The 15,157-nt window shown below is 39.5% G+C and overlaps 1 protein-coding gene across 1 annotated transcript; it reads left to right on the top strand.

The window, feature by feature from the left end:
* The first annotated feature begins 4,061 nt into the window (after positions 1-4,061).
* Positions 4,062-13,139, top strand: LOC147331379 (polymeric immunoglobulin receptor-like). Its single transcript, XM_086294339.1, has 7 exons — positions 4,062-4,186; positions 5,325-5,639; positions 6,072-6,377; positions 7,267-7,356; positions 7,495-7,581; positions 7,800-7,849; positions 12,917-13,139. Exons 1-7 carry the CDS (start codon positions 4,150-4,152, stop codon positions 13,049-13,051), a joined length of 1,020 nt encoding a protein of 339 aa, XP_086150465.1. The 5' UTR covers positions 4,062-4,149; the 3' UTR covers positions 13,052-13,139.
* The last annotated feature ends 2,018 nt before the right edge of the window (positions 13,140-15,157 follow it).

Here is a 15,157-nt window from a genome sequence, read left to right as displayed (position 1 = left end):
AGCTGTTGTTAGAATTTATTTAAAATTAATTTCTAGTATCAGCTGATGTTTGCTGGAGCCACAGAAAGCTGCTGCTCATGATATCGGTTTGGAAACATGAAGGTGATACAAATCATACATATATACCAACAAGACAGTGTACATCACTGTTGCAACAGCGTTTGTTTTAGTTCAAAGGCTTTATGGTTTTTCCTGTAATACCTGGTGGTGTAGTCGGTGATTTTTCTGTCAGTTCAGCCTTTTATATTATGTTTAACCCGAGTGACCACCCGGTCAACTGGTGGGTAACAGGCATCTCCGAAAACGTTAGAGCACTTATGTGATGTCTTGATGAATCGAGCAGGTATTAGAAGTTTACACAGCACCATTCTCGCATGAAAATATCTTAAAAGTTTATTTTGTAACCCAGAAAGAGTAATATTTCAAACTCCGCCACTCTGTGTTCCTCCACCACTGCCTCGTTTGAGTTTTGGACGAAATGGATTCTGGGATATTGCATTTCGTCATTTCGAGCTGATTGGAGACCAAAACAGCCAATCAGATTTTTTTGCATCCAAGTCTGTAATTGGCTGGTTTTGTGGCACAACTATAACGGCGTACACAAAGAGTTGAGCGCGCACGGGCAGAAATGTTGAGAGCGCGAGCAACACATTGTGAGCGAGCGCAAATGCAAAAACTGAGCGAGAGGGGCTGCTGTTGTGTGTGTGGATAATAGCAAACACTGAAATACATTTTTTGCACACAGGAATGAATTTTGTTCACTCAAATTCAGCTTTTCTTCACTCAAAATAAATTTCTCCTCAAAATGCAACACTTGCACCTGCAAACCTTTTTTTTTTATATGTGCGCTCAGAATAGTGGCGCAAAAATAACGCCATACATTAGAGCCCGCTCTCCCTCCCAATGAATAATATACCGATGATTTGTCACGTCCCGAGACATTCCATGGGAACGCGAAGGTGACCGTCCTCGTTCCTATGCTACACGCCATATTGTGCATGAAATTGAAAAAAATAACGCTTGTATTCCAGCCCTAACCCTAATCTTATCCCTAACGTTAACCACCACCTTAGATAGTTAGAAAGTGTTTTCCACAGCGATTTAAGTGAAATAAACATACATGTGTAGGTTCATTACAAACGGTTATCATGTTTCCTCATTTTTCCAAACTCGTAGGGACGTGTTGGGTGGCCGAAAGCGTAATATACTGACGATTTGTCATCGTAGCATTGTTGCATGTTAAGATGGTGACTGACTGTGAGTGGTCACAGACCTGATCCCTGTCTTTGAAGCAGCAAAACTTTTAAATGCAACAAGAGTCCCTGTTCGCTGCATGCTGTCTTAATAATGTTATTGTTGTAGTCTCCAACCACAGTTTACTTTATTGAGACTGTTGCTTTAGGTTTAGACCTTAGAAATACTTAATTAGCTTTCATGGTATGAAACAGCTGCAACAAACAGGACAAAACACAAACAAGAGGAGAGAGTAAAGAAAAGTTAATGAATAGCAAGAGAATAGAGGAGAGGTGCTCAGTGCATCATGAAAAGTCCCACAGCAGTGTCGACCTATAGCAGCAAAGGTTTAGAGTCACCTGAGCCACACCTAACTGTAAGCCGTAAAGATTTAGGCCAAAAGTACTGCACTAGGTTTTGACAAAAAAGTACAGGGTTAGGAAAAAGTAGGCTTTGATTATATGGATGGATATATGGATTATAACAATCTGCAAGAAGGTTGTCAGTCCCATACGAGTTAACAGGAGTGCCCACTGGTAATTTGTATGAGAGTGATAACCACTGATAACAGCCATTCAGTCTGGTGATGTTTCAAGTGTGTAGAAGATCCCAGCTTAATGACAGACCTACTTTCCAGGTACTTATTATTCTCAAAAAGGAGGCCGTTACCATGATTCCACAGAAAGGAATTAGTTTAGGGACTATCAAAGACCGATGTGCATGGCCTGAAAATACTCATGTACATTTACACTTTGCAAATTTTAGGACATGCTGACAGCACCTAAAGGTTAATAAAACAAGTGTTTGAATGTTGATTTATTAATGTCAGGACTGGCTTTAGCACATAATAAACTCAGAAACTTTACTGCCAAATAGCAACAGGAACAAAAAATAGAAACAAAACAAACATATCATCATGCATGCACTTGCTTGCCTCTTTATAGCCTGTTGTTCATCACTCTAACAGACATCCCTTGTAATTGTTCTTCTCACCAGCAGATCATAAATAACCAATAAATCACAGCCAGAGTCTTTATAAACCAATCAGCTCTGCATGTGTGTGTAGTACAGCACTTGGCTCTGAGGACCCCAAACCATATAAAATCTCTTGTCTTATCTATGTTTTCTTTCCAGATTGGCTGGCAGTCACACAGGTTGCAAACACACTCGTAAACCATAAATACACACTCAGCCATTGTTCCATGTTTCCCTTGGAGCAGATGATGTATGTTATCAGACTCCAAAACCATGACATGGGCCAAAAGCCATTAGTGCTGCATGAAAAAAGGGGGTGTCCCTCCTAGTCCACACAGCCAAGATACCCGCTGAGGATTGTCAGGAAAAATTATGCGTAGTATTAGTTATGACAGATGGGTTTAAATTGTAGGTTTCAACACAATCTACACGATCTGCTGGTGATTGTGGAGTTCGTATGAGGACTGTTTGGTCCGCGCATCCCTGTAGGATGCTTCTTTAATGGTGTCTTGTGCAACAGATGCTATTCACTCATTAAACTCCAGTAACGCCCAGTTTCAAACATTCACACACGCTAGTAACATATTGTTACAGTCCATTTCTAGTCTGATCAAACTTTCTCCCTCTTCACTCAATCGTTGTTCATTTATCTCCATTTCTGTGTCAGTACAATTTTCTGTTGGTTCCCAGGCTGGTGCAGCAGGTGGAAGTAAACGCATCATTCAAGTTTAAGGATTTACTGCAAAAGTTAAAAAGCCACTTAAATGGTGGAGGTTGAGTTATGGAGTGGGTAGATCAGGCTGGTGAGTTTTCTTTGCAGAGATGAATCTCAGGAAGTATTTGATGATGCTCTTGACAGAGCGCTCGTCCATAAGTGCACAACAGGAAGATAAACTGATGGATCACAGGTGTGTCAGCCAGAGATCCAACAGCAGGAGGTCCTGCCACTGTCACATCTCAGACACACACACACATGCTACAAATTGAAGTCAGCTAATTGTACCTTAACTACACAGGAAGAAGAAAGCACGACTGATGTCTTTCTTCTTCCTTTTTATCTGCCCATGTGGAGCTAATTGAAGTACCCTGTAATAGAAGTAGCAAAATAATTGTAATTGTAGTATATTACTGACTTAGTAAGCTGTTAAATTACTGCATTCTCCAAAAAAGTGATAATAGTAACATACTAGACCCAGCATCGTTTTTTTAAATTATTATTATTATTTAATTGAATGAGCTTAGTATAAGTAAACAAACCCTTTACATGTATTCTTGGGAGGTCTAGTAGTCGTGGTCTAAACTTAGCACTTAGTTTCATAGCCTGGCCCTGTGATATAGTGTAAAGTGTTTTGTGGATCATCTTTTGTGAGTTGTGCTGCTGCGATAACAGTAATCATGATTTAACAATGACTAATGACGAGTTTAGAGAACTGGGTCAAGTAGTAGGTCAACTTTTTCATTTTCTAAAAAGTATTGTCACAAAAACAGAAGGTCGAAATGATGCTTTGCTATGTTTGCATGCAGTTGTTGTTATTATTGTTATTATCCATAAAGCGGAAGTGTGTGTCCACACACTCAGTTTGTGTGTGGACACGTAATCAAAGTGAGACTGCACTCAGCTGCCACTCGTACCACACTTTTGAAAATAACAGCTGATGAAACAAGCTGTGGTTTTGTGTTTTTGTGCAATGGGCAGTGAGTTAAAGTGAGTCACATCCTGTTTTCTTTCTATAGTCTAACTTTAAACTAGATTATGTAATTCTGTAAAAACCATATAGACACTGAGGAAGAACTACATATTTCATATCCTTTTTTAGATAATCATGACGTTAGCAGTTTCCTCTTTTTTCTGGAAACAAAGTGGCACTATAAAGTTTTAGACGACATCGCGGAGACGCTTGAACAAGCGCACTGTTTGGACTCAAAGAGACGACCAAAATAATGAAGCTCCTGCTGCTCATCCTCACGCTGATGACAGGTAAGACTACTGATTAGTAATATTACACATTCATTATTATAATAATTTCATGTATATGATGACCAGAAATTGTTGCCATTTACAGTCATGATAAAAACAAAGTAAGCTTTAAATTTTAGATTCTGTAAATCCTAAGGGTTAACATGTCACAACATAATGAAAGGTCTTAATATTAGGTATAAACAGCCTTAGATGAACAACGACACATGATTTATTACATGACGTCATTTCAGAGAAGACATCAGCAGTGATCTTAGAGAAGCAACTGCTGCTGCCCATCAATTTGTGAAGGGTTTGTAAGACTATTTCAAGTCATACAATTTGAAGTCCATCATTCAAAATTTAGAGTGATTATTCATGAGTGGAAAACACCCAAGAGAGCTGCCAATCTTCTCAGAGGTGAATATCCCAACACCTTTATACCAAGGTCATCTGCAAAAACTGGACATTAATTTAAATGTTTTCTTCTTCATTTGTTGATTCATTTTTTCAAACATTTCTCTGACTTGGAGGTTTAGAAGTCTTATAATCAGAAAAATGAGCAAATTGGAAAAAAGTTGAACTGTGCTGTGAGAGTAGTGGTGCCACTCTTAACGACCTTGAGCATCTACATGAAATGAAAGCCTTCCTGATAGACCAAAAATACGAAAAGATCAGACTAATGATTGAATCAGGTTCTTCCATCAGGGCAGAGGTTTGGTCTCTAATATGTACAGGGGGGGTGGGGGACTCCGGGCCTCAAGGGCCGCTGTCCTGTAGGTTTTACATATCACCTTGGTTTAACACACCTGAATCAAATGATTGGTCCATCACCAGACCTCTGGAGAACTTCAAGACATGTTAAGGAGGTATTTTTTGCCATTTAAATCAGCTGTGTTGGATCAATGACACAACTAAAACCTGCAGGACACCGGCCCTTAAGGCCTGGAGTTCGCCCACCTCTGATGTAGAGACCGTCCCATCTTCTATTGTTTTGAGAGAAGAGGTTTTGACCAATTTTCAAAAAGCAAAAATCACAAACCTGTTGGAAAAGTTCAACATGCAGTTTACTCATAGTGACGACTGTGTAGCAACATCATCTCTCTCAAATCAGAAATACTAAAAATATTCAAAACAACTTTTTGTCTTTGATCTGCAGGTCGTGGTGCCGATGGTGATGATGAAGATGAAGTGAAGGCATGCAAACAAGGATGGGTTCAATTCATCTGCAAATATCCTGGAGCAAATAAAAAATATGACCACGTCAATGTAGTTATTCCCAATAGAACAAGCTTACGAAGCTCTCTGAAGGATGTTTGGGACGATAAAGGCAGATTTTCTCTGTACCATGATACAAAACATAAAACTCTGATGGTGGGCATCAGAGATCTTAAACAAGCAGACTTTGGGACGTACAGATGTGAATTTGATCAAGGCTCAAACAGATCTCCTGTCAAAAAGAAATTGAAATCTGGTAAGAAATGTGATTATTATTGTTGTTGTTGATGTTATTAGTACAACACAAGAAATTAATAACTAAAATCAGATTTCCTCACCTGTATTTTGGTATTATATAGTTTGTTTCTATCACACAACATAAATCATAGTTTGGAAATGTAAAGATTTATTACAGATTACAGGTTAAACGCATGTTTACATTACTTTGTTTGTTTTTTAATCTCAGAAGTTACTTTACATGTCAGACTTTTGAAAGGAAATTTCACAGTTTGCTCGTGTCTTCATCTGTTTCACACCTTTGTCAGCACACGAGGAAGTTAAAAATGTTAAAGTAGTGTGTGACAAACGCTCTGGTGACAAAGTACAAGTTACATGTTGTGATATAATGAAGCACATTCAAATACTTTATCGTCCTGCTTTGGGGGGGTTTGTCTTTATTTTTATACAGAAAACTGCCAGCAGCCATTTACTCAAACTGTGACCAGAGCAGCTAACATCAAGTGTCATCCAGATGATGATTTCAAGTACGGGGTCCAGTTTTTCTGCAGAGGGGAGAATTTCACCTGTAACGATATTTTGTCAACAAAAGGTCAGAGGTTAAACGGGAAATTCAGACTCACAAACACCAACAGACGCTTCAACGTGTCCATCAGGGGTGTTTCCTCACAGGACGCTGGTGTCTACTGGTGTGGAGTGGGATCAAAGGATGGAAGCTACAGAGTTTCAGTCAGACAAATAAAACTGGAGGTTGAAGGTGAGAAAAATAATCTAGTATGTGTGTTTCTATTTATGTGCTCCACATGTTTTCATGTCTTGCTCATGTATTAAAATGCGCATCAGTCATAGTAGAAACTCCTACAGTACGAGGTAGAGGGTTGGGTTTTTTTGGGTTTTTTTTTGCATAATCTGGTCAAAGGGTTTGACTAGTTTCTAATTATTTGCAGGGAATGATTTAGTCTTTTATTTACATTTTTAACATTTATTTGTTTCATTTGTTTGCCTTCTCTTTTTGATAGCACATCTCTTTTTACACACACACACACACACACACACACACACACACACACACACACAGTGTGTGCAATGAGTGCATTGGTTCTCTTTTGTTGACGTTCTTGACAATCTAACAGTTTTGTGTACAAATGTTGAAGAAAGAGGAACATATAGTATATTTGATAGAAGAATACAAATTAAATGTTATTTAGAATCTTTAAACAAAGAGTGAAACAGGACATTTCAGACACACAACCTTTGTTTTCGGACTATTCTTTGCTATTGAAAGCTCATTATAAATGGCCAAATGTGAACAAATAATCCATGTGAGACAAAAATTCGTGCTTCAAAATCCTCTACCTTTTTCTAATGTTTGATCTATAAGTAATGAGAGTAACTCAGAGATGATATCCCTATTATGGTCATCTAATACATTTGAAATAAATACAGGCAGTAAAAAAATGGTACAATCATTTCATTGTATTTTATATATTATGTCTCATGAAAAAAGAAACTAAACTTGGCAGCGATGTTTCCAAATAATGAACTTTTTTTAAATTCACTAAATATTGTTAATTTATCTGTAATAATGGCAGCTTGTTAATTTACTATTGTTTCAATGCACAACTTACATACTTTTGTGTACCCAGACCCCTCCACTACATCCTCCACTACATCACTGAATCCTTCATCTCCAGCCACCAATTCTACAACCCAGACACCTCCTGTGACAGGTCCCTGTGAGAAAGTGCTCTTATTGATAGATTAAAAGAGTCTGTCAGCATATTTATGTGAATTCTATTAAACTGACAGTTCTAGCAGACATGTCTGTGTTTACAGCTCTATTGTGATATTTCTTTCTGATTTTTGTCTTACAGCTGGTTCTCCTTTAACTGTGGTCATCACTGCGGCTGTCCTCGTTGCTCTCCTGCTACTTGTGGTTATTGCGGTTTTCACCTACAAATGTAGGTAAAATATAAATTTAAAATGCCCATTCTAACATAGTCATGTATAAAGTATCTAAAATATATTTACTTTTCAGTAGTCAGACACATTTAGCGGTTCATATATTAGTCAATTAAATTAAAAGAAACAAATGTAAGTCTGTCAGTTTGGACAGTTTTTTGTTAGGTAAAGAAAAATGTTTTTCACTTCTTTATGCTTTCTTATTTTTCTCTGTCAGGTTTTTCATGGTCAAAACACAGAAAGAATGGAGAGGCACAGAACAAAGAAGTATGTATACATGTCTGTGTGTGTGTGCGCGCGCATATATATATATATATATATATATATATATATATATATATATATATATATATATATATATATCTTAGGGGTGCAACGATACACAAAATTCACGGTTCGGTTCGGTTCAATACTTTGGTGTCACGGTTCGATATTTTTTCGATACAAAAAAGGTTCATGCCTTTTTAATTTGTCATTTATTAAAATTAGAAATATATATTTTAATATAATATATTTTAGTACAGTTTTTAAATTTAATGTTGCTAAAACAACAAAATAATAATGATTAAAAAAAATCTATCTGATCGAGAAATCACTCATCTTTGGAAAAGAGAGTTTATTACAGAGAAATGTCTCTTTCCAAAATAAAATCTATACTATACGCTTCTCCTGGGCTATATTCTCAGCAGCATATTAAACAAAGTTTAGTTTGTAGCCTGCGTGCTTGTTGTTTTTTTCTGCTTCCACTTGTCTTTGCACTAGAATTAGGGTTGCCAACTCCCTGAAAAATAAATAAGGGACACCTCGTGGCCAGGGCCGGGCAACCCAGTTGTCTTCACCCTTCCCAGTGTGGTAGCTCTTTTTTTTGTGTGTGAAATTATTTTTTAACCATTTGACTTGAACTTGATTTAAGCAGATGCATATTCTTTGTGATATGACCATATGGGAAACAAATGATCATTTAGCCATTTATTTTTAGCTCGAAATGACAACATTAACACAGTAAAACAGGTCTCTTTCTTAAACAGAAGCCTGTCATGCTTAACTTTTGAGAATATAAGTAAATCTTTCTTTAAAAGAACTCTGTCCTGCTTAACTTAAAATTATATAAATTAATAGAAAGCAATAGAACGAAAAATATTCTTGTAACTGTGCACATATAGTGCATTTAGTACAATTGGCTTCAGTTGAGGTATTATTTCAGCTTTTCTAATGCTAAGCAGCTGCTCCTGTTTGTAAACCCGCTTGTTCCCATGATTACACATCTTAACTCATCATCATTATTCATCTATGTATTACTTTTACGTATTAGTCATCTATTTGTTGTAATCATCTATCCTTGCAGTTGTTTATTACACAAAATAAATTATATTATCACACTTCTGGCCACATAGCGCTGATATTCACTGCACATGCCCATATTAACCCCAATGTTTACATACCATATCTGCTTCTGCCGTGGCCTGGTGGACAAAAAATTGGTTAAGGGTTCCCCGAGCTTTCACGCCTCTCATGTTCTTCATGTGCCCACCATTAGAAGCATGCCTATGGAAAAAGTGCGCCGGCACACAGTGAAGTGCGCTTTATAGGTGTTATCGTGCACTTTTCCAGCCAGGTGTTTTCCTTTTCCCATTCCTCCCTGTACTTTTGCAGCCTTTTTTTTTCTTTCTCTGAGGGGAACAAACATTGCTGCTCTAATGCTGGGCTTACACTGTGCGATTTTTGGCCCATTTTGAGACGATTTTTGAGTTGTGCGACCGATTTGGTGATCGGCCCGATTTTGGCCTTCATCGTGCATCGTGTAGTATACGTGGGGTAACGAGAAGCGATTAACAACTCGAGCAGCTCCCGATCATCAATCGCTCGTGAGGGTGTCACCACAGCCGCTCACACTGCTCACGTGCAAACACGTAAACGTCGGTGAAAAAGACGGAGCAGCACGGCTGTGCAGCGTGTGATCTGGACACAAGCGATGGAGGCACAACTTGTAGAACTTTGGAAAGCTCATCCGAGCCTTTTCGATGTGGCATCACAAAATTATCACGACCACAACAACCGTGAAAATAGTTGGATTTACACTGCTGCTCAATCACAGCTGCCTGATCATGTTTTTCATTAGCAATTTAGCAAAGTTGATGGTGGTAGTGTGTCTGTGTGAGTGAGTGAAAGACAGAGAGAGAGAGCGCGACAGATTTTCTGTTATAACCTTCATGTTATGGAGGCACAGTGTGAGCACTCAGGTCGCATCAGAGCATCGGGCGGTATAGTGTGAGACCTGCATCGTGACCTACCAACTTCTAACCCCTGCGAGTCAATCGTGCAGTTTGAGCAGGAGCTGAATAACGTGACTGAAAAAAATCGCACAGTGTTTGCCCAGCTTTAGGTGTACTGTCGTCCGAGACTTGCACCGCAGTGTCAGCGTTTGTTTCCCTGTTGGCCATGCTTGTTGTTGTGGTCATCTGTTGTCTTCCGGTATTTTCTCCGCAAGCGACCTTTCCTCGACCAATGAGATGAGCGGCAATCTGAATTGTCATACTCGAATTGTCATAAGTGTGCTGTCAGCTCATTGGTCACAAAGCAGGAGAGGGGCTGGGAATTATGTTTTCAAACAAAGCGTTAATTCCATTAACATTTATAGACTACTTTTGATTCTCACTGTATTACGGGACAAAGTGCGTCCCTTATTAGCTCAATACGGGACGTGTACTTTTGTTTCTAAATACGGGACGATTCCGTTTTTTAAGGGACGGTTGGCAACCCTAACTAGAATGATGTCGGTGTAAATGTGCAGTCATATTCGTTGTGTTCCCACTAGTGCTGTCAGCTTTAATCTCGTTGAAATGACGTTAACGCCATAACGCGGCAAATCTCCGTTAACAAGTTACCGCGGATCGCCCCGTGCGTGGGGCTAGACGGCGTCAACACGCTAATGAGCAAACGGCGCTAATGCAGTAGTTCCCACCCATGTAATTGAGCATTGCATGGCACATCCGACATACTGTTTTACTTTTGTCCATGACGTGCTTACCTTCAGGGTCATACTTCACATGAAAACCAAGATAGTTCCAAACGCCACATTTAAATGAGGATGGGGGAAGTTCAATTTCGGGTAGCGTTGGGGCAGTTGCCATGTTGCAACAAGCTTAGCTTCTGTCTCTAGCTTGCACTGCGCTCAGTGGATCTGCGCTCGAGAGTGTAGCCTAGGCGGAGTAGTGGAACGCAGATCCACTGAGCGCTCAACACAGACAGCATCGTCAGAAGAAAAGTTGATAAAATAAATAAATAATTTTGTATTGTTCGATACATATGCGTACCGAACCGAAAGCACTGTATCGATATATCGATACGAGTATTGTTGCACCCTTAATATATATATATATGTATATATATATATATATATATATATTTATTACAATATTATTACATATATTGTAATAATATTGTAATATATATATTACAATATTATTACAATAAATATATATATATTACTTTATTATTACATATATTGTTTTCCCGTGTAAAAACTGTTTTTCAGTAAAATTTCATAACCAGTCTAAATCAGGTTTACACATACGGCATTTAACAGAACAGTGTGTGCACTTTAGTGAAAACCTGTTTGCAAGAAACTCAAATATAAAATCAAGTTTACATACATGTTGTTGTCTCTGGCTGCTGCTGGTTATGTTTTTTGTTTTTTTTGCCTGTCCCGTTTGGCTCTTTTGCATCAGAATTGTTGTCTAAAGGCAAAGAAAGATGCCCAACGGATTTACTTTACCAAACTGACCATCCCAGCCTTGCCGTAATGGTCCATTTGATTCACCTTTTATTGTTTATTTTATTTTCACTTACTGAATACGGGACAGACTTGACTGGGGGAAAGAAGGGGAGAAAGAAAGAGGGAAAGAGAAACAGCTGAGAAGAGGGACGGGGGAGAAGGGCAAAAGACAAAAACCAACAGAACGGGCAGAGAAAAAAAAAAGCATATATCAATCACCTGGATCACCTGCTGAGAAAGAAAAAAGAAAACAAGCAGAAGAGAACAAGAGTAATAGAATAAACAGCATCACAATGATATATGGGAATATGACAGTAAATACTAAATATTAAACATTATTGTGCAGCACATAAGATCAACAGAACACAGTGTGCTTTGAGGTAGGAGCCAAAAAGGGTGTAGTTTGTGGGTGTGATCACCCGTGTGTACACCTGTGAGCATGGACGCGCTTGTTTTTTGTTTTTTTAAAAGGTTCCTTCATGTAATAATCTGCTAGAGGGTGTGGGGGGGGCCACAGCCCCGTCCTCCAGGGCATGAAGCAGGTATGGAGGAGATCAAAACTCCAGACATCCAGAGGCCCCCAGAACACAAGAGACCAAGGAAGACCAACAGAGGGGCAGCCGCGCCACTGTCCCAGAAAGAGCTGAGGAGAGTCCCAGATGAGGGCTCATTCAGCAGCCGCGGAGCAGAAGCCAGGGGGAGTTGCAGTGACGCACTCGTGAGCTCCGCCGGCAGCCAGCTGCGCCTGAGTGACCGAGCCCCAGGCCGAGAGGCCGGGGGCACCCAAACCTCCGAAGTGGCCCGAGCGAGCCCCAGGCTCCAGGCCCCGATAAGCAGTCGCCAAGGAGTGAGCCGGTGTGTACCTGGACGCCCATCCCCGGACACAAAGAACCACCAACGCACCGATGTCTGAGGGAGTCCGCCACTGGCAGGGGAAGTGGTGGTAGGGGGAGATAGACCTCCAAACCTTGGAGGGCCTGAGATGTCCCCAGAGAGGTGGCGCCTGACACCCAACCTGACATATAGACACAGACATACAGGCACACACAGACACAAACATCCATTCCCACCCTCATGCTCTCATATGCACTTACTCCACACTCAACCAACGTGGAGACAGACATAAAGAGACGCTGTACACACGATCACACTCCCCAAGCGTACTCTATGAACCGGGTCTAGGTACCCTTGCCCCTGGAGGGGGGAACTGCACCCAGACCCAGGTGGTGTTACCCTTTTCCCTGCGGTGGGGGGAGGCAGACCGCCCCGACTCTGCAGCAGCAGGAAGGCCCCACACTCCAGACCGCAGTCGGACGGCCAACTCCTCCTCCTAGCCCCCCTGCTCCAGCAGGTCGCAGAGAATGGGGTGCTGGTTATGTTTACAGTGATGCCGGTTTCAACTGCAGTGCTCCTGAAAGCCCCTGAGCTGGATTTGCACCTGGGCAGTAATTAGCAGGTTTTAGTGATAGAGAGCAATTCCATTTTTTAAGGTCTTTAGTACATGTAATGCTTACTATTAAGATTGGATATAAACCTTTTTTGTGTTTGTCATTTTTTAGGATAATATCCAAGAGGCAATACACGAGTCTTCCCAGAAGTCCGTCACAAGACCTGCAATGAAAACAGTTTATGCCACTACCAACTTCCCCACAAACCCAGCTTTCTTCATGCATGAATCCAAAGTCAAGGTTTAAAACATCTCTGGTGAGGCTGACTCTGATACAGATTGTAGTCAGTGGAAACCAGGCCAGCATGATACGAAGTCTACAGCAAATCATCCATCCAGAGTTTCAATTGACAATTTCTTTTTTTTTCTTTTTTTTCTTTTTTTTTTCTTATTGGGGGGGGGGTGTGTAGAGGAAGAACATTATATATATATATATATATATATATATATATATATATATATATATATATATATATATATTTTTTTTTTTTTTTTATTATTATTATTATTATTTTTTTTTCAATTGACAATTTCTACTCCCTGTCGTTGCAATGCCACTGCGGCACTGAGAAGGGTTAAGTCCTGACTGCTCCTCTATTTACTGCTTGCTTTCTAGCTATTAAAATTTGATGATCTGGGAAATTTCAAACCTTTTCTTGATGCATCCAAAATCTATAAGAACTTTTCAGCTGTACAGATCTAGGGCAGTGACCTGGGTGGGAATGAATGTGATTATTTTGCCAGATCCTATGTTATTTACGTTTATATTTTTTTCCTTTATTTCACTTTTGTAATCCTTCTCTTCTCTATTTGTTTATATGTATGAAGGAAATATTCTTAATAAAAAAGCCATTGTTTAAAATGATGATCTGAAAAATGTAAGATGTAAAAAATATGCAAAAAAACATTAAAAGAATAGAAAAAAAATCAGAAAGATGGCAGAATACTTGTTCACAGCACTATATTAAAAAAATGCAAGCCTATTATAGGCCAGAAAAGGGAAGACATGGTGTGTTTGCCACCCACAGTTACCTGGACAAGCAAGGACAGAGCAGGAATCTGCCCCCCACTGTTGATCCAAACCAGCAAATCTACTGAAAGATATTAGGCTACGTTCACACTGTCTTAATGCTCAATTCCGATTTTTTGATCAAATCCGATTTTTTTGTCTGCTCGTTCACACTACAAATAAAATGCGACAGCAAACGTGCTCTAGTGTGAACGCTCAAAGCGGCCGCATGCGCAAAAGAAGACGTCACACACAACGCGCTCTGTTTAGACCCAGAGCAAACAATATTGTTTGACTGATGGCCTTAATATAAAGACTTCGGACTTTACGTTTCCCAATTTTTACTTTAAGTTATTTTGTTATTTACATAATAATGTAAATAACCTAATAATGATCCTTATTCCTGTTTTAGAGGAGCGCTGCTTCAAAGGATAGCTGCAGATTTCTGTCAGAATCTGCAGATTATACAGTACAAAGAAAATGTTCACGTTGTCTTCCCAACAGTTTCACTGACATCTACACTGGATGGCCAGGAAGCGTTCGCGGTGTCTTCTCCGGGGCTGATAATTAGCGTCTGTCTTGTGTCAGTGACGTAAAAGACAGATTTAATGCGACATGACCGTCAAACAGCAGTCGCTTCCTAAAACATCGGATATGTATCGTGATGCGCTTTCGCCTGCAGTGTGAACGTAGCCTTAGTGTCATGGTTGGCTGTGTGGCAGGCAGGCAGGAAAAAAGGACCCAAACTTGACACTGAGAGAGACATGAAGAATATGACACAAAACAGAGAAGACAGTGACTTAAACTGAAGGCCAGAACACCAAATAAAGTAAAGAGAACAAAACTAAGAATAACCCTTAATACCAAATCAAACCAGCACAACTCAAAAACCCAAACAAATCATATATTTAGAAAAACAGAAAAAGCTGGGTCACAATGACCCAGAACCGTGACAATTAGAGCTGCACCAGGAACCTTTTTATGCTATTTTTAAAATTATTATTCATTTGTTACTTCCCAAATGTGCACTTTTACTTGCCTGTTCGCAGCTTTTTTTTTTTTTTTTTACCTTTGTTTCTGTTTTTTGTGCATGGTCGCCATGACGTCAGGTTCAGTCGATGCTACTTTCAGCTGCTCCTTTGTTACAAAGGGTTTCCAAAGTACATTGCCATTTTTTTTTATCCCCATCCTGACACAACCCCCATGGGATGTGTTTCCTCCCAGGATGAAACCATTCATGTTTTTAAGCAATTCTTCTTCATCATCATATTAATGATTGTACCTTTTTATTTTGTTCTTTTCTTTCTCAGTTACAGTTTGTATTGTAGTTGATTTGGAAAATTT

Source organism: Aulonocara sp. 'chitande type north' Nkhata Bay, linkage group LG5 (assembly GCF_057382095.1).
Source record: "Aulonocara sp. 'chitande type north' Nkhata Bay isolate Kocher_YH1m ecotype deep benthic linkage group LG5, A_spYH_male_GT1.1, whole genome shotgun sequence".
Lineage (NCBI taxonomy): Eukaryota > Metazoa > Chordata > Actinopteri > Cichliformes > Cichlidae > Aulonocara > Aulonocara sp. 'chitande type north' Nkhata Bay.
Note: the sequence above shows the minus strand (reverse complement) of the source record. Positions and strands in the feature narration are given on the sequence as shown.